At 38.8% G+C, this 27,916-nt stretch overlaps 2 protein-coding genes across 41 annotated transcripts in view; one reads left to right on the top strand and one right to left on the bottom strand.

Moving 5' to 3' along the window:
• LOC127805979 (uncharacterized) overlaps positions 1 to 27,916 on the top strand; it is a 93,465-nt gene that overhangs the window by 52,023 nt on the left and 13,526 nt on the right. The window lies entirely within an intron of this gene.
• The window catches only part of LOC127805981 (uncharacterized), a 90,464-nt gene that overhangs the window by 51,312 nt on the left and 11,236 nt on the right, over positions 1 to 27,916 (bottom strand). For 2 of the 28 annotated variants that reach the window (XM_052342878.1, XM_052342869.1), the window contains one exon: positions 19,688 to 19,859. The exons of the other annotated variants lie outside the window; for them this stretch is intronic. In XM_052342878.1, coding sequence (XP_052198838.1) covers positions 19,722 to 19,859 — 138 coding nt within the window. In that variant the 3' untranslated portion in view covers positions 19,688 to 19,721. Of the gene's footprint in view, positions 1 to 19,687; positions 19,860 to 27,916 lie in introns of those variants that run through there. 28 annotated transcript variants of the gene reach the window in all.

A 27,916-nucleotide genomic window follows, 5' to 3' on the forward strand; every position in this document is an offset into this window, starting at 1 on the left:
TAGTAATAGAGCCTTCTACCTCTGATTATCAATTGTGAACCTTCATTGCCTCGATCCCTTTTTGCGTGAGCTTTCATTGCCACGATCTCCTCCCTGTTTCCTCCTAATTTTTCCTGCTATATCTTCCAATAATGTTAGAGATTTCTAAAACTACTTCTCTTATGTCAATAAGAGAAGTGGTGCAAATTAAGCAGGCTACTGGTGGGCCTCCAACCATCGAACTATCGAGAATGCACCATTCCTACTGTCTAGATGGTGGGAATTATCTCTAGTGGTCCCAGTTGGTGAGAACCTTTCTAAAGGGCTGAGGGAAATTAGTCTATCTCACCGGACCAGCACCTAAGGTGACGGATCCTAATTTTGCTACTAGGGATGTGAAGGATTCAATGTTGATGTCCCAGACAGATATGGAGTGCAATGCTTCCGAGATAAGTAAAAACTATATGTTTTTATCTATCGTTAGAGATATTTGGGAAACGGTGAAGAGGACCTATTATAAGGTGCAAGATGCATTAGTGGTGTGTGAAATTAAAACCAAGACTAGTAGTACAAAGCAAGGATCTTTGATTGTAACTAAATATTACAATCGGATGAATGGCCTTTGGCTGGAATTAAACGACTATTAGGATATAAAAATTGTATGTAGTGAGGATACTATCATTTTAACCTCTATGTTGGAGAGAGATAGGATAATGGAGTTTTTGGCAGGACTTAATCCTAAGTTTGATCAAGTAAGGGCACAAATACTTAGCTTGGAGAAGATGCCATCACTAAATGAGGTTTATTTTATAGTAAGGAGTGAAGAACATAGGAGGACAACCATGTTTACTAATCATAACATGGAGGGATCAACTATGATAACTGTCAACAATTAAGGAACTGGTTTTGTCCTTATTCTAGAGCAAGATCAGATTAGCAATCAACATTAATTGTTAATTTTTTTCCTTCCTAGAATAAAAGTGTATCTTCCAGAAGATAGATTGTTGAAACTTTCTAAATATTTGTTGTATCCTAAATTGTACAGGTTTCCAAAATCATATTTGGAAACTTTCTTATGTTGTTTTTCAGAAACTTCTTAATGTAGTGTAGCATGAAGTCATATATATATATTTCGATTTACTCCTTCAAAGAATAAGAAGATTGAAAGCCTTTTTCCCACGTCTTTCTTGACATGGCATCAGAGCCATAGATGATAGTCACAGTTTCTTTGGGACTATTGTGGCCTTCATCAGTCTTTTTCATAGGAAAATATGGCCAATACCCAAAACCTTATACCAAATTTGGCCAATTCTAGTAATACAATGGAAATTTTGTTTGCTGGAATCAATAGTAGAGGCTCAAGAGGAGAATTACAAAACCTTCAAGCAATTTGTTGGTTGAACGGTAAGAACTACTTGAAGTCATCCCAACTGATTCGCACATTCTTAATGGGAAAAGGAAAACTAAGCCACCTATTGGGAACCAATCCTAAGGAGAGAGATCCCATGTTTGCAACATGGGATAAGTAGGATTCCCTTGTGATGTCTTTGCTATGGAACTCCATGATCCTCGAGATTAGTGACACAGTGATGTTCCTAACAATAGCCACGGATATCTGGGAGACAATCAAGCTTACCTACTCCAAAGTTCGTGATGCAACCCAAATCTATGAGATAAAAATGAAAGTGGCAACCACAAAGCAAGGTACAAGATCTATTACAGAGGATGCAAACTTGCTGCAAACCCTATGGCAAGAACTAGACCATTACCAATGCTTGAAGATGAAGTGCAGTGATGATGTTGCATTACACAAAAAGTTTGTGGAAAAGGAAAGAACGTATGACTTCTTAGCTGGCCTCAACATGGAGTTTGATGCGGTAAGGGTACAAATCCTCGGTAAGGAGGACTCGCCTCTTTAAATGAAGTTATTTCTATAGTTCATGCAAAAGAAGGAAGAAGGGGAGTTATGTTGGAAAATTCCCCGATGGAAACCTCGGCCCTGGTATCTCTTAAAGCCTATAATCAGAATAAGGGAAGAGAGGAGAAGAAGGCTATAGACAGAGATTCTCTATGGTGTACCTATTGCAAAAAGCCTAGGCACACCATAGAGAAGTGTTGGAAGCTCCATGGAAAGCCACCCAAAGAAGGATAATTAAGGAGCCAAGGGCAAGGACAGGTGCACATGGCTAGCAGCCACCAACAACCTGAATAGAAGGATTCTGAACAAAGATATGCCTTGAAGCTTAACAGGGCTGAGATTGAAAGATTTAAGGTTCTTGGGATCTCTCGACAAAAAGGCTGCGAAAGGTATCTATTCTCTTACTCTCACAGGTATTTCTTTCCATTCTTTTACTCTACATGCTTTAGAGAAAATCCATCCTAATTCTTGGATCCTAGACTTTGGGGCTACGGATCACGTAACCCCTTTCTCCTAACTTTTTATCACCTATAGCCCTTGTTCAAGCTCCTTGAAAAATTACATTAGTAGATGGTTCTTTAACCACTGTTGCTGGCTAAGGGGATGTTCTTCTTAATGAACACCTCACCCTTAAAAATGTGTTTCATGTCCCTAAATTGTTCATTAAGCTCATCTCTATTCAAAATCTTATCTTGAACACTAATTGTAGTGTTATCTTTCATTCAACTTACTGTGAGATACAGGTACAGGGCACAAAGAGGATGATTGGGCTTGCTAGAACTAGGGCTGGGGCTGGGCTTTTCTACCTTGAGGAACCGGGTGAGCAGGACAAAAAGGAAAGAAACTCCTCGTGTCATGCTTGGCTTGTTAGGATTAAAGTCCTAATCCTAAATAGCAAAAAAGAAATAATCAAAGCAAGCACGAAGAACACACGAGGTTTATAATGGTTCACTCTCAATGTGAGAGCTACATCCACTGTCGTCGCTGCAAGTTTTCCACTATAACCAAAGTGGAGAATACAAGAATGCGTACAAATGCTCTCTAATAACTACTCTAATATAAGCAAAAGTAGTGCAATGCAAATACACGTGAAAACCCAAAACTACCTTTATTATAAAATTGCATGTAAAATTTCGCTAAGGTGATAATTAGGCTCCACACACTAACATGGCTCAGTCCAACAAAGATTAATTGTGGCTGCCCCATTACCAATTTTGTCATCCTTCTTTTCTCACTCTTAGGGTAATGTTTCCAAAATTATCTAAGGGTTAGATATTAGGGATTTTCATTATGATGTATGTGAGTTTGCAAAGCACAAGAGAGTGTCTTTTTCTCCATCTAATAAAAGAACTAATTTCCTTTTCCCTAAATTCACATTGATGTTTGGGGCCCTTCAACAGTTCCCAATATTTCTGGGCGCATTGGTTTGTTATTTTTGTTGATGATTGCACAGTATTATGGCTATATCTATTGAAAACTAAATATAAGGTGAACAACATTTTTCCTACATTCTACAACATGATTAGGAATCAATTTGGGGTAGAAATAAAAAATTTAAGTCTGATAATGCTAAGGATTTCTTCAACCAATCCCTAATTGTTTTCTTTCAGCAAAAGGGCATCATCCATGAACTTCCTACCCTTACACTCCTCAAAAAAATGGAATGGCCGAGAGAAAAAATGGACACCTCCTAGCTGTTATCAAAGCTCTTCTATTCCACCATAATGTTCCTAAATATTATTGGGGAGAAGCAGCTCTGACAAACACCTTTCTTATCAACAGACTACCTTCCCAAACTCTTAAATCCCACAACCCAATTCAATTGTTAACTCAGCACTTCCCTGATGTTTATGTGTCTAGCTATTTGAAACCCAAGGTGTTTGGGTGTGTATCATTCATTCATATTCCCACTCCTAATAGAGGTAAATTAGACCCTCATGCTTTAAAGTGCATATTCCTTGGATACTCCTCTACTCAAAAAGGCTACACGTGCTATCACCCTCCTACCAAGAGATATTTTGTGTCAGCCGATGTAACCTTTATAGAAAATGATCCTTATTTTAGTAGTCCTAATTCTTAGGACATAGTTTATCTTTGACCAATAAGAATCAGTTTCTTATTCTACCTGATCTTGGTCTATCATCCTTCCCTCTTCCATCTACCATTCCAAAGGATTCATTGGGTATGACATTAGAGGAGCCTTCAACAAATACTTCTCGTCCACTGCAGGTTTATTTGAGGAAAAAAAGGCTAGCTTCTTCCCCTATGCAAGTCACAACATCCAAGTTAAGCCCTAATCTTATTGTTGACAGCACTAGCAATCCAGTCATCCCTTCTCACATATCACCAGATAATCCAATTGCTAAATCTTTAATACCTGATGATAAGCCTGCTGAAACTATCAAATCCATACCTAAAACAAAAATCTTTAAGTGTGACCTTGATTGGCCTATTACACTTAAAAAGGGCATTAGAGCTTGCACCAAACATCCCTTACACCTATTCTTATCCTATTCTAAATTGCCATCCCCACATAAAGCCTTTCTCACCAATCTTCATACCATTCCTATTCCCAACACTTTTTATGAAGCAATAGGGGATAAGAATTGGAAGAATGCCATAGAGGCTAAGATGGCAACCCTAGAAAAGAACCAGACATGGGAGCTTGTTCAGTTGCCTAAAGGGAAGCACCTAGTGGGCTACAAGTGGGTTTATACAGTGAAATATAAGTTTAATGGATCATTGGACAGATACAAAGTAAGGTTGGTAGCTAAAGGGTATACACAAGTGTATGGGGTAGATTATCTAGATACTTTTGCACCTATTGCAAAGTTGAATATGGTTAGGGTCCTCCTATCTTTAGATGTTAACCTAGGGTGGCCGTTGCAACAATATGATGTAAAGAATGCATTTCTACATGGGGATCTAGAAAAGGCGGTCTACATGGAATTACCACCGGGTCATGGCCCAACAACACATGTGGTGTGCAAACTGAAAAGGCCTATATGGACTAAAAACAATCCCCAAGGGCTTGGTTTGGTAGGTTTACAAATGTGATGCTTGGTATGAGATATAGGCAAAGCCAAGGGAACCATACCTTATTTATCCATCACTCGGCCACAGGGGGAGTGACAGTACTGATAGTATATGTCAATGATATTGTTGTCATCAGTAATGATGGGGAAGGCATGCATAAGCTAAGGGAGTGTTTAATCAATAAGTTTGAAATTAAAGACTTGGGGTGATTGAAGTATTTCTTGGGCATAGAAGTGACACATTCAAAAGAGGGAATTTTCATTTCCTAGCACAAGTATATAGTAGACCTCTTAACTGAGACTAGAATGCTTGCTTGCAAGGTAGAAGACACTCCCATTGAACCTAATCACAAGTTGGGGGAAGTTTTGGAAGGTAATATGGTTGATAAGGTATCCTATCAAAGGCTGGTTGGAAAGATGATTTATTTAGTTCATACTTGGCCAAACATTACCTATGTAGTGGGAGTGGTCAGCCAATTCATGCATAATCTGAAAGAGGCTCACTTAAGGGCAGTGTATAGGATACCACATTACTTTAAGGGAACACCCAAGAAAGGTATTTTATTTAAGAAGGGAGAGACTATGTCCCTTGAGGCTTACACGGATGTCGATTATTCAGGATCCATTGTGGATAGGAGGTCCACATCAGGCTATTGCACTTTTTTAGGAGGCAATCTTGTAACATGGAGAAGAAAAAAAACAAAGTGTAATGGCTTGGTCAAGTGTAGAAGCTCAATTCAGATCCATGGCCTTAAGGATGTGTGAGTTACCATGGTTGAAAATATTATTAGATGATCTTAAGATCAAGTGGAAAGCTCCTATGAGGCTTTACTATGATAACAAATCAGCAATAAGCATTGCTCACAATCTGGTTCAACATGACAGGACAAAGCATGTTGAAGTGGATAGACATTTCATTAAGGAGAAATTGGACAGTGGCCTAATTTGTATCCCATATGTCTCATCAAGTGATCAATTGACGAATGTGTTAACAAAAGGATTACCAACAACTGTGTTACATAGGTTAATGGGCAAGATTGGGATGTATGACATCCACTCACAATCTTGAGGGGGACCCTCAACGATTAAGGAACTGATTTTGTCCTTATTCTCAGGTAAGATCAGATTAGCAATCAGCATTAATTGTTAATTTTGTTCCTTCCTAGAATAAGAAAGTATCTTCTAGAAGATAGATTGTTGTAACTTTCTAAATATTTGTTGTATCCTAAATTGTACAGGTTTCCAAAACTAGATTTGGAAACTTTCTTATTTTGTTTTTTAGAAACTTCCTAATGTAGCAAGAAGTCTTGTATATATTTCGATTTACTCCTTCAAAGAATAAGAAGATTGAAAGCCTTTTCCCACGTCTTTCTTAACAATAACTAACAAGGTGCAGGGTGCATGGATGAAGCCTCTGCAAGGCAGATATCAATCTTCATCGAAGCAAGCCAAGGAGGGGCTTTGGTGCTCCTACTGTAAAAAGCCAAGGCATATAAGAGACACATGCTTTAAATTGCACGGTAAGGAGGCAATACTAAACAAAATGGGGGGTTTCAAGAACTTACAACCCAAGAACCAAGTAAAAGCCTATCTCTTAACCAAAGAACCAGAGGAGCCAACTTAAAGGGATGACTCAACTACCTTCTGTCATGTACCACGTGATATAAGGGGTAGTATAGAAATTAAATGTAATGGAGGAACTAAATGTAATAAGAAAGGAATCTAGGCGCGAGTTAGTTAGTGGTTGTAGGGGTATGGTACATAATTTGTTGTTGTTGTGGCAGCTGGTACATTCCCGAATGATGTAAACGGTTATAGCACGTGAGGGGCTAGTATCCCAGCTATATATGGGTACTTTCTCTCTCAGCATTATTCATGCAATATTAAAACATAATTCTCTAGAATCCTCTCATTTTTCTCTCTTTCTCCCTCATTTCTCTCTCCCAACTCTCTCTCGATTAGCCTATTGATCGAGAATCCCTTAGTCAGATCCTATGGACCTAACAATCTAGTATCAAAGCTCGCTCTTGGGCGTCAGGCGAATACTACAATATCAACAAAATGGATGATGGGATGCGAACGAAGCAGATGAAGTCCCAATTGTAGCAAGTGACGACAGCCATGGTGGAGATGTAGTCAAGGTTGGGATCCCTGGAATCATCGATTGGAACTGGGATGGATACCCTTATTGATCAGGCGATGGGGAGGTGGCGTGAAGAAAACTAGGATCAGAGTACCCTACTACGTGAGCAGGTGATGGAGCAAATGCGAATGTTCATACGAATGTTTACATCACAACTGCCGGGGAGGCTGTAGTCAGAATTTTTGCCTAGGGAAAAGACGGAGCCTGTATTTCTTAGAGTAGGAGTAGAGCAACGTCAGGGGGGAACTTCAAACTTTGAATTCGAAATAGAGACCCTAGGTGAAAATAAGAAGTATGGAGTGTAGGCGAATCGGACCCAACCCAATTTTCTGGTGCCGAAATTGGAGATTCCACCATTTGAGGGTGAAAATCCAAGATGGACCCTAGGTGAAAATAAGAAGTATGGAGTGTAGGCGAATCGGACCAACCCAATTTTCTGGTGCCGAAATTGGAGATTCCACCATTTGAGGGTGAAAATCCAAGATGGTGGATAAGGAGGTGTGAAAGGGTGTTCTCACTGTATCAAGTTCAAGAACAACAAAAGATAACTTTGGCCGCAACTTACTTGAACGATATGGGAGATGCATGGTTTCAGGGTTGGCTGGCATCAAAGGAAGGGAGTCCCTGGCATGTATTTGTTGAGGACCTTTGTGTGAGATTTGGAGATAGAGATTTGAGGGATGTGATCGAGGAGTTCAATAAGCTAAGGCAGGATATGATGATGCAGGCCTATCAAATGAAGTTCGAGGAGTTGAGATCGCTAATGGTAATGCACCAACCCCACCTAATTGAAGAGTATTTTGCATCAAGTTTCATTAGTGGATTAGGAGAAGATGTGAGACCAATGGTAAAGATGATGCAGCCCCAGACAATTAAGCAGGCTTTCGATAGTGCAAGGTTGCAGGAGATGACTATCGAGGCCATGTTAAAGAAACAAATGAGTCAGATGAAAGGGTTGAGTACTGGAGGGTGGCAGCCCGAAAACAGGACTATAGGTAGGGATACAGGGCAAGGTAGTAAGAATGTCCTGGACCTACCTTCCACAATGACTCCCGTTGCAAATGGGGGGAGGATTATGGAACAAGACGCCTAGTTGGTCTCTGCTATAAGTGCAAAGATAAGTACTTTGTGGGGCATAAATGTAAACGATAATTGTTATTGTTAAAAGTGGAAGAGGAAGAAGAAGAAGGGGTCGAGAGTATGGGAAATGAGGAAGAATATAGAGGGGAGATATCCCTACATGCACTTAAGGGGCTAGCAAACAACAAGATTATTAAGTTAGAGGGGAGAGTTTGAGATGCCCCAATATTGGTGCTCATTGATAGTAGGAGTACCCACAGTTTTTTGGATGAAACCATGGCTAAGAAGTTGAAGTGCGAAGTCTCTAACTCACATCCACTATCGGTGACAGTAGCAAACGGAAACAAGGTGATGAGTCAGTCATCTTGCTTGGGGTTCTACTGGGAGATGAATGGGGAAGAGTTTGTAGCTGATTTAAGGCTGTTGAAATTGGGAGGTTGTGATGTCGTGTTGGGAGTGGACTGGATGAAGGAGGTTAGTCCTATTAGTTTTGACTTCAATAAAATGAAGGTCACGTTTGAGAAGGAGGGAAGGAGGAAGACCCTAGTGGGCAACCATGAAGTAGGGGTGTGTAAAATGATTTTGGGAAAGAGGCGCACAAGATGCTCAAGAGCAAGTTATCATAGATGGCTCAATTATTTTCTATCCATACCATGGAATCCACCCTCGGGGAACAAGAAAAAAAGGGTCATTTGGCGGAGGTAGTGGACAGTAGTTCTCATAAGCCATGGCAGGTACAGGAATTTGACTTTCTTAACAAGCTGTAATTGAATTTAAGAACCTATTTTCCGAGCCAAGTTCCCTTCCACCATAGAGACCTTATGGCCATACTATCAATCTTAAGCCTAATGCAAAGCCCGTTAACCTAAGAGCCTATCGATACCCTCCCAGACAAAAAACAGAGATAGAGAAACTCATCAAAGATATGTTGCGAAAATCCAATATTCAACCCAACCATAGCCCCTTTGCATCATCAGTATTACTTGTTAAGAAAAAGGATGGATCATGGAGGTTTTGTGTTGACTACCGTCAACTCAATGCAATGACTATTAAAAACAAATTTTCCATTCCAATTGTGGAAGATCTACTTGATGAGCTAAGAAATGCCTCTGTCTTTACCAAACTACACCTTTGATCAAGCTATCATCAAATCAAAATGCGGCTTGAAGATATCCCTAAAACAACTTTTAAGACTCAACAAGGGCATTATGAGTTCCTTGTAATGCCCTTTAGCCTCACTAACGCCTCTGCAACCTTTCAGGCGTTAATGAACAAAATCTTTAAACTGCACCTATGTAAATTCATCCTAGTATTCTTTGATGACATCTTAATTTACAGCCCTACCTTTGTACAACACCTACCTTTAAGGTCTTTAGATTCAATAAACTGTATGTTAAGGAGTCAAAGTGTACTTTTTCCAGGCAGCAGGTTGAATATCTGGGGCATATCATATCCAGTTCAAGGGTGAGCACTAACCCTAGTAAGGTGGCCCCAATGGTGGCCTGGCCAAGGCCTCACAATGTGAAAGGATTGAGGGGATTTTTAGGATTAACCGGGTATTATCGCCAGTTTGTTAAGGGGTTTGGTATTATCAGTCGACCACTTACTGAACTATTGAAGAAAGACGGATTTCGGTGGGATTCTAAGGTAGAGGAAGCCTTTTGCAAGCTCAAAGAGGCCATGAGTGAAGTACCAACTTTAGGCTTGCCAGAGTTTAATAAGCAATTCATCTTAGAAACATATGCGAGTGCTAATGGGATTGGAGTAGTCCTAGTGCAAGAAGGCAAACCTATAGTGTTTCTTAGCCAAGCCCTTGCCCCAAGACACCTAGGGTTGAGCATCTATGAAAAAGGAAAACCTAGCAGTGGATGCTCTATCCAGGTGTTGTGAAGAGGGAAGTGTAGTTGCAATCACAACCATTGTCCCAGATTGGTGCCAAGAGGTGGCTGCTAGTTATACATCAAGTGAGAAGACTCGGGAGCTCCTGCAGCAGTTGGTGGTTGAGTCCTCATCTAAACCGGGTTACACTTTAACAAATGGGATGATTAGATACCAAGGGAAGCTAGTGATTGGGGAAGAGGAGGCACTAAAAAAGAGGATAGTAGAGGCACTGCATGCCTTCCCCATCGGGGGACACTTGGGTATTGTAAACACATACCATCGAGTCAAACAGCTCTTCAAATGGCTAGGACTTAAGAAGGATGTTATGGAATTTGTGATGAGATGTGACACTTGCCGATGCAAGTCAGAGAATGTAGCAGCACCCGAGCTACTCCAACCTCTGAATATTCAGGGGGGGTCCATAGGAAGACATCTCAATGGACTTTATAGAAGGGTTGCCCAAATCAAAAGGTAGAGATTATATTATGGTAGTGGTGGACCGCTTCACCAAGTATGGGAATTTTATGGGTTTGGTTCATCGATACACTACCCAAGAGGTGGCCAAAATGTTCTTAAACCAAGTGGTTAAACTACATTGGACACCTAAGGCTATAGTATCAGACAAAGATAAAATCCTTACTAGCCTACTGTCGAAGGAATTGATGGGCTTATTGGGGGTGAAACTAAAGATGTCCAGTGCTTACCGCCCTAAATGAGATGGGCAAACTGAGAGGGTTAATCAGTGCTTAGAGATGTATCTCAGGTGTACTTGTTTCCTTATACCAAAGACATGGCACAAATGGCTTTCGATGGCTTAATGGTGGTACAATTTCAGCCACCATTCAGCCATCAAAAGGTCCTCCTTTGAAGCCCTTTACAATTACAAACCACCCCTGCTGCCAGCCTTGGGAGACAACTCAAATGTGGCAGCCCTCAATGCATACCTACAGCAGAGGCAACAGGCTCTACAAGTGATTAAGGAGGAGCTAGCTAATTCCAAAAATCGGATGAAACAATTTGCAGACAAAAGGAGGAGTGAGAGGGAATTTCATATAGGTGACATCGTGTATCTAAAGCTGAAACCAGAACACCTAAGAACCCTACTTCCTCACCCCGACTCCAAACTGAATCCAAGGTTCTATGGTCCCTTTCCAATCACTACAAGGGTGGGAACAGTAGCATATCGGTTACAGTTGCCATAGGGTTCTAATATGCATTCGGTGTTCCATGTTTCACTCTCAAGAAGGCAGTTGGGGGCACAACTAGCAAGCTCCATCTAACTAACTCTTCCCCAGGCTGAAGCTCCTCTTCAGGAGCCTATAGCTATACTTGACAGAAGGGTGATCTACAGGCAGGGAGCCCCAATTACACAAGTTCTAATTAAGTGGTCTGATCTACACTCAGATAATAACACATGGGAGTATCTTCCGGACATCCTTAACCAGTTCCCTTGCATGGCCAACCTCTTCCATGTTTCTTGAGGACAAGAAAAGTTTTGTAGGGCCGGGTAGTTGTCATGTATCCCGTGATATAAGGGGTAGTATAGCAATTAAATGTAATGGAGGAGCTAAATGTAATAAGAAAGGAATCTAGGTGCGAGTTAGTTAGTGGCTGTAGGGGTATGGTACAAAATTTGTTATTGTTGTGACAGCTTGTACATTCCCTAATGATGTAAACGGTTACAGCATGTGAGGGGCTAGTATCCCAGCTATATATGGGTACTCTCTCCCTCTCAACATTATTCATGCAATATTACAACTTAATTCTCTAGAATCCTCTCTCATTTCTCTCTTTCTCCCTCATTTCTCTCTAATTTTCCTCTTCTAACTCTCTCTCGATCAGCCTATTGATTGAGAATCCCTTAGTCAAATCCTCCGGACCTGACACCTCCTCAGACCCAGGGAGAGTTGAATGCAAAAGAGACTGGGAAGCTGAAATATTTTTTAAAGACTCTCCAAGGTGAATGCTCTTTAACTCAAGCATGTATGTGCCTTAATTCTGAGCTCTCAATTGCCTCATATACAACTAGGAATGAACTATGGATGTTAGATTATGGAGCCATTGACCACATGACACCTAATCTTAAAGTATTTGAAACCAATAACCAGCTCCAGAAAAATCACAATTGCCAATGGCCAAGTTGTTCCTATAGTTGGGAAAGGAAATGTATATTTGAACCCATCTCTACTAGCCCAACATGTACTTTATGTGCCTAGCTCCTCCACCAATCTACTTTCAATTTATAAGCTTATCCAAAGTCTTAATTTTCATGTGATTTTCTCACCTCATGACTATGTGTTTTAGGATCTAACCATAGGGAAGATGATTGGTGTTGCCAAGGCACTAAATGGGTTGTACTACCTACAAATGAGCAAAGAATCACTTGCAGGACATCATCCTAGCCTTACCCACTCTTCTCTACTTACTTCTACTCAGTTTCATGTGTGGCTTCAGCATTTTAAATTACGGAATCCACCTTTTACTTTATTAAAAACCATGTTCCCAAATCTATTTAAAGGTGTTGATGTCAGTTCTTTTCACTATGATGTCTGAATTATCTAAACACCATCAAGTTCCTTATGCTGTTAGTAATAAACTTTCTTTGTTTCTTGTCTCCTTAGTACATTTTGATGTGTGGGGGTCTTCTAGAGTTTCAAATTGTTCTGGGGCTAAATGGTTTGTATTATTTATTGATGACAGCACTAGGATGACATGGGTATATTTACTCAAGGACAAATGAGCCATCAGCAACATCCTACCCTTGTTTTCATAGGATGATTCTCACTCAATTTGCGGTTTCTATCAAAAAATTCAGAACCGATAATGCAAGGACTATTTTAATCTTCACCTCAATCAATTGTTCCAACAAAAGGGAATTGTTCATGAATCCTCTTGTGTTGAAACCCCTCAGCAAAATGGAGTTGCTGAGAGAAAGATGATGCATCTCCTAAATGTTGCTAGGGCTCTCTTGCACCAACATTTTGTTCCTAAATCTTTCTGGGGTGAGGCAGTGTTAACTGCAACCTATTTAATCAATAGGGTTCCCTCAAGAGTACTAGATCAACTCACCCCATTTTAGTGTCTTTCTTCCTACTTCCCAGAAATTGGTCTTCATACCTTTCTTCCTCTCAAGGTATTTGGGGGTGTGGCTTTTGTCCATGTCTGTAAACATCACAGGGATAAGTTTGACCCTCGAGCCCTTAGGTGTGTCTTTTTAGGGTATTCTCCTAGCCAAAGAGGGTACAAGTGTTACCATGCTCCTACTCAAAAGATCCTTGTGTCTAAGGATGTAACTTTTGTGGAGAATCAATCCTTTTTCAAGTCTCCTACTTCCAGTCCTCAAGGGGAGATTTAGGCTGATGATCATGATCCACCTATCCTAGAAGAGTCTCAACCATGTCTATCCACATTCCTCAAATTTACCTACTCTTTCTAATCTAGAGACAATAGAATTAAGAGACTTGGAAACATCTCCTGATTCCCTAATCTTTGTCCAGCCAAAAATATCTCCTGCCAAGTTCAAGGGCTCACCATACGTGTACAAGAGGAAGGAATAACCCAATCTGTGTGCTAAGCAAGGTCTGTCATCTATCTCTCAATCAAGTTTGGAACTCACTTAGCCCTCTGATGTTTCTAACCCTACTAATTGTTCTAATCCTATACACTCTGATTTGGATTTTCCTATTGTTGTTAGAAAGGGTGTTAGGAGTTGCACAGAGCACCCTGTAGCCCAATTCATTTCTTATCACAGTCTTTCCCCAAATCACAAAAGTTTTCTAACCTCCCTTGATTCTATAGCTATTCCTAAGATTGTAGAACAGGCATTACAGAATCAAAATTGGGTATAAGCTATGCATGAGGAAATGACGGGCTTAAAGAAAAATCAAACCTAGAAAATGGTGCCTAGACCAAAGGGAGTTCAACCTGTAGGGTGTAGATGGGTGTTTAATGTGAAGTACAATGCTAACGGCACATTGAAAAGATACAAAGCCCGATTGGTAAGGGCTACACTCAAACATATGGTATAGATTACTTGGAGACTTTTTCACCCTTGGAAAAGATAACTACAGTGAGTATTCTCTTATCTTTAGCTAGCTATTATGGGGTGGGATTTGATATAGCTAGATGTCAAAAATGCTTTCCTACATGGTGACTTAGAGGAGGAGGTCTTTATGGAACCACCACCCGGTTTTACTAATAGAGTTGCAGGTTATGTTTGCATATTAAAGAGCATGGTTTGATCGGTTCTTAAGGGCTATGAAGGAAATACGATATTGGCAAAGTAGGGGGATCATACTCTATTTATCAGGCATTCAAAGAAAGGTACTCTAACAGCCTTACTTGTGTATGTAGATGACATAATTGTCATTGGAAATGACTGTGATGAGCATAAGTTACTAAAGGAGAATTTGACCCATGTGTTTGACATCAAAAACCTTGGCAAACTTACGTATTTCTTGGGGATAGAGATTGCCTACTCTAAGAATGGTATATTTCTTTCTCAAAGAAAATATACTATGGATCTATTAGAAAAGACTGGGCTGTTAGGTGGCAGGGCAACCAGCACACCTTTGGAACCTAGCCTAAAGTTAGGACCCAGTGATAGTCCAATGGTTGACAAGGGGAGATATCAAAAGTTAGTAGATAGATTAATTTACCTATCTCACACTCGGCCTGACATAACATTTGTTGTCAGCCTGGTGAGTCAATTCATGCATCACCCTACTGAAGAGAACATGCATGTTGTTCGAAGAATTATGTGTTATCTCAAATTAACTTTGGGGAAGGGTCTCTTGTTCAAATCAGGGAAGGAACTTGAAGTCCTAGAATATACTAATGCTAATTATGGAGGCTCTTTTATGGATAGACAGTCTACTACAGGCTATTGTGTATTTTTGAGAGGAAATTTGGTGTCTTAGAGAAGCAAAAAACAGCATGGTAGCCCGGTCTAGTGCTGAGGCAAAGTTTCAGGAAATGGCTCTTAGCTTAGGTGAGTTACTTCGAATGAAAATTGTGCTAGATGATCTAAAGGTCCCTTATAAATGGCCCTATGAAATTACTTTGTGACAATCAATCAGCAATCAACATTGCTCATAATCCAGTGTAACATATGTTGAGATTGATCATCACTTTATCCAAAAAAAGATAGAAGTTGGAGAGATTTGTATATACCTTTTGTTACTTTGGAAAATTAGCTAGCTAATTTATTAACAAAAGGATTGCCTATCAAGAGATTTGAAGAGCTTGTAAACAAGCTGGGAAAGATGGATATTCATTCACTAACTTGAGGGGAAGTGTTGAATGATCCACGGAATCATGGAATGCGCCTAATTCAGCTTTCTAAAATCAAAATTGATCCTATCCTTAACATTTAAAGAGCAATCCAGTTTCAGAGATTTCTTAATTCTGTTTTTATATCTCTTATTTCCTTTGTACAGTGTAGTATATCTTTCCATTTTTTCTAGCTTTCCTGAAGTGTAATTCTCTTCCATATTAATAGGGAATCTACGTAATACATGCATAATCAAGAAGAATAGTGAATGATTCTCGTCTTCTCCTACATTTCTTAGCCTATTTTCTATAGTTTTCGCTCTTTCTTTCCCTTATTTTCTAGTCTTCTCTATTTTCTCTCCTCTCTTCACTTGTTTCAACTCCCTCTAGTGGGAGACCATCCCCTAATCTACCTTCAAATAAAACCCCTAATTTTCCCCATAAAGTAGTCAAATAACTTTAAGGATTTTGTTTTATTTTTATTTTTTAAAACCTTATTTTCTTGTGAAATGTATCTATAAACACACAAGAAAAAAGAGAAAAGAGGAAGGGAGTCAATGGGGATTAGTGGGAGATGGCTTCCAAGCCATCCCCATTGGTGTAAGGGGGCTACCCAAAGCAGCCCCTTGTTGTAGTTAGCAACTATCTCCCTCCCCCTCCTCCCCCCCAAAAAAAGTTATGCCTCCTAGCTTACCTTTTTTTCTTTTCTTTTATTTTTTTTATTTGTATATATTTGTATACTTTGTTATTTATATGTATATATAAATACATATATATTGTACATATATATAAATATATTTAAGCCATTTGACTTGGCCAAATAAAGTATTTGAATTTATTTCCTTAAGCCTCCAAATATTCTAAAAATAATTTGAAGTGTTACAAAAGCTTCTCAAGAGAGGGCCTTTTGTCGTCACAAGCCTAGTGGATTCTTTACCACCACCCATTTGTTTATTAGCTTACAATGATGGGTTTGACTTTCAATCTCTTTGATTCCTCCCCTTCTTAATTTCCTTCCACTCTTTTTTGGCTTGGCCCTTGTTTTATCCAATACTCCTATTTTCTTTTGACCTTTCCTTTGCAAATCTTGTTGATGTAGAAGTTGGTTGTAGATCGTGCTTTAATTGAAGATTGTCTAGTGCTAAGGAGGCTACAAAGATCGGTTGGGCTTTGATGGGTATCCCACTTCATTCCTGCTTTGGGATATAAGTGGTGGTGTTTTTTTTTTTTTGTCAAAATTTCTCTTCTTCATTTTGCAGTTTATGGGACCTGCCAGTCCTTGTTCACTTGGTATGTGCCGAACAAGTATGGTGTTGTTCATACTTGTGAAAAAGAGTAGTTTGAAGGAAAGTGGGTTGCTTAGGTGGAGGCTAAACATAAAGTAGTTTTCGGATGAAAGAAGTTTTTCATTCATATAGAATACTCTTCTTTATAGAATTATATAGACAAGAGATCTAAAACCTTATCGTCTAGAATGTATAGTAATCAAGGAATTAGACAATCTAGAAAATAGAAAGTTTTGACTTTGGTACAATCCCTAAAATTACTCTAATCAATCATCTATCAATCTATAATTTACAGTTACACTCTTTTAATATATACTCTATCAATTTATTCTTTATTCTCAGTATTCCAACACTTCCCCTCAAGCTGGTAAATAGATATAATCATTCTCAGCTTGCTAATTAATACTTCAAAACCTAGTATAGACATTGCTTTAGTTAGGAACTTAGGATATTAGCCTCTTGAACTTGAGTAGGAATGTATGAGAGGATAATTGTTCCTTTTTCAATTTCAATCTTGATGAAGTGTTTGTCAATCCTTACGTGTTTCATCCTATCATGCTGAATTAGATTGTAAATTATACTAATGGCTCATTTACTGTCGTTGTACAGCTTCATAGGTCCATCCCATGATATCCTTATGTTATGTAACAATATTTCCAACTAGATTAATTCACATATTCACTGGGTAATTGCTCTATACTCTGTTTTAGCATTGCTTCTAAACACTACTAACTACTATGTTTTCTCCTCTAATTGACTAGGTTACCCCGTAACTTAGTGCAATATCCTGTAGTAAATTTATTATCTTCCACTGATCCTACCCAATTTGCATTAGCATAGCATTCAATTCTTCGATTGTCACATTTTCTGAACAATAAACCATTACCTGGTGTACCCTTGAGATACCTAAGAATATGATTTATTGCATCTAAATGCCTTTCTGTAGGAGCATGCATAAACTGACTTACAACACTCACACTAAAGGCAATATCTGGTCTTGTGAGAGATAGATAGACTAATTTACCTACCAGTCTTTGGTATCCAGCCTTACCCACGGGATGATTAGTTTATGCGCTCCTTGATTTCCAATTCTATTCCAAATGAGTGCTTGCAGGTTTGCATCTTATTTTCCCAGTTTCAGTGAGGTGGTCTAGAGTATATTTCCTCTAAGTTATAAAAGTACATTTTTTACTCCTTGCTATTTCCACGCCAAGGAAGTATTTAAGTGTTCCAAGGTCTTTAACTTTAAACTCAACTTGTAGACACTTTTTTAGCTATTGAATTCTTGTAACGTTATCACCTCTAAGAATCATATCATCCACACATGCTATTAGAATTAATTTTTTCCCATTTTCAGTTTGCTTGATAAATAAGGTGTGATCAGCCTACCCCTATTAATAAAGGGTTTTCTTTAGTTTGCATACTTTATCTAGATTTTTAGCTGATTCAAAACCAAGAAGTATTCACATGTAAACTTCTTCTTCTAACCTTCTGCTCAAGAAGGCATTCGTTATGTCCAACTGATGAAGTTCCCAATCCAATTTTGCAGTCATAGATAATAATACTTTAATGGAGTTTAATTTAGCTATAGGGGAACAAGTCTCTTCATAGTATAAGGTTTGGGTAAAACCTTTTGCAACCAACTTTGCCTTGTACGTCTCAATTCTCCCATCAGTATTATACTTCACTATAAATATCCACTTGCAACCAACTATTTTCTCATCTTTAGGAAGCTCTAATATGTCCCAAGTTTGGTTGTCAACCAAAGCCTTCATTTCCTCTAACACAACCTCTTTCCACTTATGATTCTCCAAAGCCTTCTGGATATTTGTAGGGATTTCCACATTATCAAATGAAGCAGTGAATGCCCTATACTTTGGAGATAGCTAAGCATAAGTTTGAGATAGGATGTTTAGTGCAAGACCTTACTCCCTTCCTTATAGCAATAGGCACATCAAGGAGGCCATCCTTAAGTGTAGTTTCTACCATATTAGAACCCAAATTCAATTCAGGTGATTGGATTTGAGAAGGAAGTTTAGGTCTCTTTGAATAGATGTTAAGAGGATGATCAATAGGTTGAGGATGTTTAGGCGGATCAATAGTAGGGTAAGAATTTTTTGCTCTTCTGGTGCACAATTCTTGGACATGTTTAGAGGTAGATTTAAAAGGAACAATAGGATTAATATATGGAGAAAGATTTATAGGAACAATAGGCAGAACAATAGGAAGAGATATGAATGAATCCCAATACTTCTCTTCTGTAGATATCTCCCCCTAAGAGAAGTAAAGGAATAGTAGTGTTGATGTTTAAGGAATAAAATATCACAGGACATATAGAATCATTTAGCTATAGGAGAATAACACTTATACCCTTGTTGTGTTGGGGAATAGCCAACAAAGACACGCTTGAGGCTTTTTGGATCCATTTTACCTCAATGAATGGATGGAATACGAACAAAGGTAATGCAGCCAAAGACCCCTTGGGGTGAGAGAATTAAGAATGTGGATGTGAGGAAATATTGTTATCAAACTACTCAAAGGGGTTTACATGGAAGCCTATTGATTGGGTATGTAGCAATTAAAACAATTTTTCCCCAAAAAGAGTCAGGAACATTGCTAGAAAACATCATAGATCTGGCAAGTTCAAGAGGTGTCTATTTTTCCTTTTAGCTACCCCATTTTGCTATGGGGTGTAGGGGCATGTGCTTTGATGAAAAATACCTTAATCAGAGGGGAATTAGCTGAATACTAGGCCAAAGTACTCCTTTCCATTATCACATCTGAGAATATAAATAGAGGATTGAAACATATTTTGTACAAGTTTATGAAACCGAATGAAAACTGAACTAGCTTCAGACTTGTCTTTCATTAGATAAACTCAGCACACCCTTGAGTGATCATTGATAAAGGTAATAAACCAACAAGTACCAATTAAGCTTGGAACTCAGGCTAGTCCCCAAATTTCACTGTGAATAAGATAAAATGATTTGGAAGGTGTATGTGTGTGAGAAGGATAAGAAATACGAGATTGTTTGGCAAGAACACAATGTTAACATTTAAAAGAACAAATGTCTTTATTTCCAAATAATTTGGAGTACAAGCATTTCAAGTAAACAAAGCTAGGTAGGTCATCGTTTGTGTAACAACATAACATCATAATGGGACATAGAAACTAAATTAAGGGATCTGTGAGAAGTGGGACTAAATAGAAAGTAGAGACCATTTTTTTCTTCAACATTGCCAATCATCTTCTCCGAAAATAGGTCCTAAAAAGCACAAGAAGAAGAGGAGAACTTAACTACATAATGTATAACTCTAGTCAAATTATTAACTGATATTAGGTTGCAGTTAATGTTAGGAACGTGCAAAACTAACAAAAGTGTTAATCCTGTCAATTTAATATCTCCTCTACCAACTATACTAATCAAACTGTCATTTGCCACGACAACATTGGCATTATCAGTGTAGTTCTCATAGGTAGAAAATAGGAAGGAACAATTAGTCATGTGATTTGATACTCCTGAATCTATAATCTACACATTTTTAGAATTTCAATGAAATGACAAGGAGAAGTGGAATTTACCTCATTGAGCAATTGAGACTGCAGCATTAGTGATCGTAGTTTCAGGTTTCCTAAAGACCTTGGATTGGGAAAATAGAGTTTTCAAAATTTCCATTTGTTCTGTAGTAAATGGAAGATAATTTCCAGGTTTCTTGTCTGCAAGTAATGATTTAGTAGTTTAGGCCAATTTAGGTTGGTGCCTCTGATTTTTTTACTATTCAGTAGTATAAGCCAATTTAGGTTGGTGCCATTGATTTTTTTACTTCTAGTTTGTAAATTTACCATGAAGTTTCCAATAAGTTTCCCTAGTGTGATTAGGTTTATTGCAATAATCACACCAGAGGTATTTGTCTTTATTCTTTTGAGTTTCTTAGTGACCATTTTGATATACTACTAAGGCAGAATTTTGAATACCTATGTTTGGAATCTAAGGAGATGAGTTCTTAAACATCACTTTCTTGCGACTTTCATCTCTTATAATTTTAGCAAAGGCCTCATGAATAGAGGGAAAAGGTTTAAAACCCAAGAGTCAGTTGCGTCCATCATCCAAGACCTTGTTGAGTCCGTGTAAGAAATCAAATTCTCGCTCCTCCTTAAGCATCTTGGCATATTTGGCACTATCTTCATAATAGTGCCAGTTTATGTCATAGAACAGATCCATTTCCTATCACAATTTTGTTAAGACATCGCAATATTTAGTAACTGACGTAGTACCTTGTCAAGTAGTCTTGATGGAAGATCGAATCTCAAAGCATTGTGAGGTGTTTTCTAGGTCTAAATAAATTTCCTGCACAACTGTCCAAATATCCTTTGCAGTTTTGTAAAACAAGTATGTCCTTCCTATCTTTGACTCCATGGAATTAATGAGTGAAGCCATCACAATCAAATTCTCGACATCACAAGTTGAGTAGTGGGGTGTCATTGTTGGAGCCATAGGAAGTGAGCCATTAAGATAGCCTACCTTTCCTTTACCCTTCTTAACCAGCAATATTAATTGAAACCATTCCCGAAAATTAGTCCCATTTAATTTTTGTTGGGTGATTTGAAGGGAATGGAAATCAAGCTTTGAGGGGGTGGAAAGTATAGGTTGAGATGGAATATCAAAGATCAAAAAAGTGGCAAAAGGGTTGCCGAAAGAGGAGGTGTTGTCCTCCATAAGAATAGAAACGATAAGTATAAATGACTTAACCAAACGAGAAGGAATTAGCCAGTAGAGTCGTTAGCTCTGATACCATGAATAGAAAGTAGTTTTCCGATGAAAGAAGAATTTCATTCATATGGAATACTCTTCCGTACAGAATTATGTAGATAAAATATCTAAAACCTTAGTACCTTATGTCAAGTCTCCGAGGAGACACTTGAGTTTTCGAGATTTAAGAAGACGAGAGAGAGAGAGAGAGAGAGAGAGAGAGAGATATGGAGAATTTGGAGGGAAGAGAAGAATTGAATTTAGAGGGAAAGAGAATATCATTCAACAGATAACTCTCATCTTCCCAAGGCCTTATATAGGCTCTTCCCATGGCATGTGATCATAACCGTGAGGCTCTTCTCTAACTGCTTACATGCAAGTGGCCATGTGACTATTTTTTATTACAGAATTTCAATAATACCCTTGGGGTCCTAACACCTTACCATCTAGAATGTATAACAATCAAGGAATTAGATAATCATAGAAGATAGAAAGTTTTGACTTTTGTGCAATCCCTATAATTACTCTTATCAATCATCTATCAATCTATAATTTATAGTTGAACTCTTTTAGTAAATACTCTACCAATTCATTATTTATTCTCGATATTCCAACAGAGCCAATTGTTGACTAGTGACAAACATGCATAGAATGATTGTAAGTGTCAACAAGCCTTATTGTGATTTGTGATGTTTTAGGTCTTCTTTTGTGGTTAGGTTTAGGGCTTTTTGTTGGGCCTAATGGGTTTTTTTTTTTTTTAAAAAAAAAAAAAGATAAGTTAGCATTTTGCTTTATTGGCCCCTTGGTTTATGTAGGGTTTTGGTTTTTCTTTTTCCTAGTGGCCAAAGCATCAACTCTGTGCATTGGCCTAAGGTTGTGTGTTTCAATGCATTTACTCCATAGTTTCTCTATGATAAACGTTAGCAAGAAAAAGAAACAAGTATGTAAGTAAAATTCCATTTGGAGGAAATCATTAGAGAACAAGAATTAAAACTCTTAAATCTTAATAGTGGAGCCTTTGGAAATGTGAAATTTAGAAGTTAATTAATCTTTCTATATATGCATTATACTAATAAATTTGCTTTAGACTGGTACTTTGAGCTCCCAAATCTTTATAGTAAACAAATATTCACTAATTAACTTTAGTAATGTGTGATTGAAAAATTGAAGGAATTGTTGAAGCTCTTTCAAGGTTTTCTCTGTAGTCTCATTATTGCTTGTAGCTAGCTTATTTAACACTATCGATGATTATTGTCAATATAGCCATAGTTTTTAACCCCTCTTCCTCCCTGCCTTCCTCCTCCCTTCCATTGTTTTATCTTATTTGTTCCCAAACCCCTATTCTCTAGGCATCTTCTTCCCCATCCCAAACACCACTTCTCCAATTCTTTCCCTCATTACCCTCACTGTAACGACCGGGGTCCACATAGCAACATATTGTCTGGTTCAGGTCGCAACCAATCCCCAGTTTTGTCGCTCTGAGATTTAATCGCAAAACATGCGTCACTATATAGAACCCTCCACACTTATATGCCCAATTCCCCCCCCCCCCCCCTTTGCATGGCCAATGTGAGATTCGCCTGAGGTGTCTACACGCACCCCCCTATAGGGACTCAGCATCCTTGCTGAGGTTTTCCCCACCACCGCGCTCAAAGGCTCGGGAATGTAATACCCCAAGAGCCCAAAGTCAAGTTTAAGAAGAGACTCTAGAGAAGCTAGTATATATATATCGAGGATAGTAAGAAAGGAAACAACACCAATTGAATACCTTTTGTGCTGAATGTGGATAAAGATTTCCCGGGTTAAGCGTGCTTGAGCTAGGCTAGCTCAAGGATGGGTGACCCCTGGGAAGTTCACGTAGGCCCATCAGGGTAAGTTGATCCAACCCTTCCCATCACTCGATACAGGATGTTACAGGTCGTATCAGAGTTGACCCTTGGAGAAGGCGGTCCAATAAGGGTGGGAAGTGGCATCAAGGCGCGAGAGCCTAAACAAGGAACGGCTCCTGGAAGGCTTCTAGGATGGAAGCCCCCCAAAGAAGAGAAGATCTAGGACCAATTATAAGGTCATATGACGAAGACGTCATGTGCTCAAGGGGGGGAGAATGTAATATCCCGAGAGCCCAAGGTCAGGTCTAAGAAGGGACTCTAGAGAAGCTAGTATATATATATCGAGGATAGTAAGGAAGGAAAAACCACCACTTGGATACCTTTTAGGCTGAATGTGGATAAAGAACTCCCGGGTTAAATGTGCTTGAGCTAGGATATCTCAATGATTGGTGACCCTTGGGAAGTTCGCGTAGGTTCATCAGGCTAAGTTGATCTGGTATTTCCTATCGCTCGATGTGGGATGTTACACTCGCCCATTGAGATCTTTCAAAACCTCTAAATAGCTAGAGCCTCCCTTATCCATATAAACCCCCAAATCGTTATCCTCCATCCCACACAATAGAGCTTACTCTTCAACCTCTACTCAAACATAATAGATTCTCCCTAGCTAAGTTAACTAGTCCAAGAAGGCTTTACTCCTCAACAATGTAGCAATTTGCAATAGTGACTGTTCATATGGTGACTCAAATGCTAGCACGCAAAGGGATCTTAATTAGAAACATTAAAACTGTAACCCTACTCTAGTGTGTCAAAGGCCATAGATCAAATTTGAGCTTTGTTAATGTTTAGTTCCTATTCAATTAACAATGATGTTGGAGTTGTTTTGATTTTGTTTAAGCTCCCATGGAAAATGACTAAGCATATATATGTTTATTGTTTTAGGCCTTTTGTCTTTTGTCCCTTTCCTTGTTTGTTACTCCATCGAATCAATTATGTATGTTTGGCCTCATATTATTTTGTTGTTGGTTTTTTAAACCCTATCTAAATACTCACTATATGGCCTTTGGGAATGTTTTTAATGAGGTTTTCTTAGCATTACAAACTTTGACCCCTGGGGTTCAATTCTTTTCCCTTAACCAAGTTGCGACCCTTTTGGATCATTTCCTCACCTCTCATTGGGTATAGGCTATTCTTTCTTTATTTATTCTAAATTAAAGGAAAAATTACAAATTTAGTGTACATGAATCTTGCAACATATATATATGTGATAAAGTTTGCCTAAAGTAAGAGTCTAAGATTCAAATGAAGTAGTCAAGTATCTCAAGCAGCTAATTAGATAGGCGGTGGCTCAACTGTAAATTTATATAGTTGGGGGGGGGGTGAAATCGGAAATATCTAAATCCTGGTTAGTTAAATTGGGGTGTCAGCCTCTCATTCTATAAATAAGGGGCAGTGGTAGTTCGCTTGATATGAAACAATTTTGAGAGAGTGCATTCTATATTTTTTTGAGAGGAAAGGCTAGAGAAAGAGAGTTCTTTGTAATCTTGGAGAAAAATAAAGAGTGTACTCAGGTAGAAAGGAAGTTGTTGTATTAATCGTTTCTAATAAAGATAGAACTGCTCTCGGAAGGTGTTTCAAGGCTAGATGTAGGGTCATTCTCATTGAATGATTCGAACCAGGATAAAAGGACTCTCTCATCTGTGGTTTGCTTTAATTTTTTGTTCTGTTTTACATTTCTAGTTGATACTTTAATCTATTCTTTCAATTTCATCCATGAGTGTGCTGTTGAGAGTGGTCTAATTCTGCCTAAGAAATCTAATCTAGTAAACCCTAGATAACAACTTGGTATCAAAGCCCGGCTTCTAAATCAAGAAATCCAAGAAACCTCTATAAGCATATCCGAGTCATTGAAATGGCTCTGAATTCCTCTTCCACTAGGTTTAACATAGAGAAGTTTGATGGTTTAAATGACTTTGGGTTATGGAGGTTGAAAATCCGGGCCTTGTTACGGAATTTAGGAGTAGAAGAAGCTCTCGATGGAGAGTCTAAGATACCTAAGTCTTACTCCGAAGGAAAGAAGGCAGAACTAAGTAAAAAGGATTTCAATACATTAATTCTAAGCTTAGGCGACAAGGTGTTGCGAGAAGTCTCAAAGATGAAGACTGCAACAAAAATTTGGCTTAAGTTGGAAAGTCTTTATATGACTAAGTCATTGTCTAGGAGGTTGTATTTGAAGGCTAAATTTTTCACATTCAAAATGAGTGAAGGACAGAAATTGCAAGAACACATATATGAGTTTAACAAATTGTGCCTTGATCTTGAGAATATAGAAGTCAAATACGATGATAAGGATAAAGACTTAGAATAAATGCGTTTTTTGCCTAAATCTTATTGAGACTTTTGTTGATATTCTGAAACATGGAAGAGACACTCTTACTTTTGATGATGAAATAAGAGCTTTAAACTCCTAAGAACTGCAACAAAAGGTAGAAGGCAAGAATTTTGTTGGTGACGTTCTTGCAGTCAAATCAAGGCCAGGAAAAATAGACTTTAGGGTAAGGGGAAGATCTAGGTCAAAGTCCAGGAATAGTAGGAAAATAATCAAGTGTTACTACTTCCATGAAGAGGGACACATTAAACGGAATTGTCCTAAGAAAAAGAGAGAATTTCAAGAAAAAATAAATTCAAAACTCTCAACATACAAATACGAATTCGAATATGATAGTGCATATGCACTAGTTATATCTAATACAATAGATAAACAAGTGTGGGTATTAGATTCTAGTTGTTCCTTTCACATGACACCACATAAAGATTGGTTTCTAAACCTTAGGGATCTTAGTAGTGGTAAGGTATTTGTTGAGTTGTATATAGAGATAACACTTGTGTGTGTATTCTAGACTTAAGGTTAGCCTTATGCCATGACTTATGTCATGGCTTATGTCATGACATATGAATGATTTTGTATAAATAGGTGTACATCCTATTAGTTAAGATATATGTAAAAATTTCCAATCTTTCTTAGTTTTACATGGTATCAGAGCTACCATAGAAACCTTAGTTGCCTCCTCTATCTCCGATGTTGCTTTTGCTGCTATTTCCCGTTGTGATATCCCTCAAGTGGTGCCTTCTTTCCCGCCGTGTAATCCTTCCAGCGGAGCCTTTCTTTGTAGCCTGCTTTGCGACCACCATCTCCTCGCTTTCTACATTTTTCAGGCGGCTAGTCACCGCCGTTGCCATCTCTCGTCGACCCAGATCTATCACTCTTGTAATGACAGTAGTGAACTCCTTCATCATCCACTGTCGCCACATCTACGACCGTCATTGCCAGATTCGTTGCCATGCGCCATCGCTGTTAGATCTACTTCCACATCGCCGCACCGCATTATCGTCAGCATCGTCGTTCTTCTAGATCCGGTGCCAGTGACTTTAGATCCACCATCGTAGCCCTCATGTCGCCATCACTAGCACCACCACTAGAATTCATGACCATCGTCGTCACCATCTAGATTGCCCAACTCACCCAAGTCTCGCTGCTACCACCACTGCCACCGCCACCATCATCGTTGCTACCACCACCATCGCCACCGCTGCTTGAGTCGCCAAGGACCAGCGTTGCCTATTGTGCCATCTCCAGCTACCATCGCCCAGATCTAGGCTAGATCTGCATCGATTCATCCTCTTCTTGGTCAACGATTCGTCTTCTTCTACATTGATTCATCCTCTTCTTGCTCAACGATTTCAGATCTATCACCACTGCAACTGCCTCTAGCTCCACACCATTGGATTTGCTTCGACCGCTCCTGCTATCGCCTTTATTGCTCAGATCTCCGACCACTGCACCTCCTCCAGATCTGACCACCTGTGTCTCTAAATTTTAGATATGCCAAAAGGTGTGATTATTTCAATTTGGCATTGCAATTCATATCTATTTTAAGTGTGATCCATTTCAGATATGTTTAGCCTATATCTGACCCAACATACCATATTTGTTTAGCCTAGATCCAACAGATCCATTTTAGATATGTTTAACCTAGATTCGACAGATTTGCTATTAAACATGTCAGGACCCAGTAAATCCACTTCCTTTTCCAGTATCCTATCTCCCTCTCCAGCCATAGCTACTAAGAAGTTAATGGGTAGTTCAAATTATCTATCTTGGTCTAAGGCTGTTGAACTATGGTTTATGGGTCAAGGTTTAGATGATCATCTAACTACCAAGTCTGAGGATGTGACCACAGAAAAAATTGTGTGGGTGAAAGCTGATGCTTTGTTATGTAGCCTCCTGTGGCAATCAATTCATCACTCTTTTCACCCAATCTATACCAACTATACCACTTGTTGTTAGTTATGGAGTCAGGCAAAGGCTCTCTATACAAATGACATCCAATGCTTGTATTTAGTGGTATCTAATCTGATTAATTTGAGACACTAGGGTATGACTTTTCCCTATTTCCTTGGTCAAATGGCTTCACTTAAGGCTGAGTATAACTCTCTTCTTCCCTTTGGTAAGATTGCTACAGAAGATCTTGCTTAGAGAGACAAGTTCTTCATGGTATGTACCCTTGCTGCCATTGGTCCCGAATGGTTCGTGACCAGATCCTTGCTAGCCCCAACGTCCCTACAATGGATAAAGTATATTCCCATTTTCTTCGGGTTTCCTCTATTCTTGTAGTGCCTATCTCTTCCACCAGTGATAATTCAGTTATGGCTTCACAGATTCAGAATCGTGGAGAACAAGAA

Source organism: Diospyros lotus, chromosome 7 (genome assembly GCF_014633365.1).
Source record: "Diospyros lotus cultivar Yz01 chromosome 7, ASM1463336v1, whole genome shotgun sequence".
Taxonomy (NCBI): Eukaryota; Viridiplantae; Streptophyta; class Magnoliopsida; order Ericales; family Ebenaceae; genus Diospyros; species Diospyros lotus.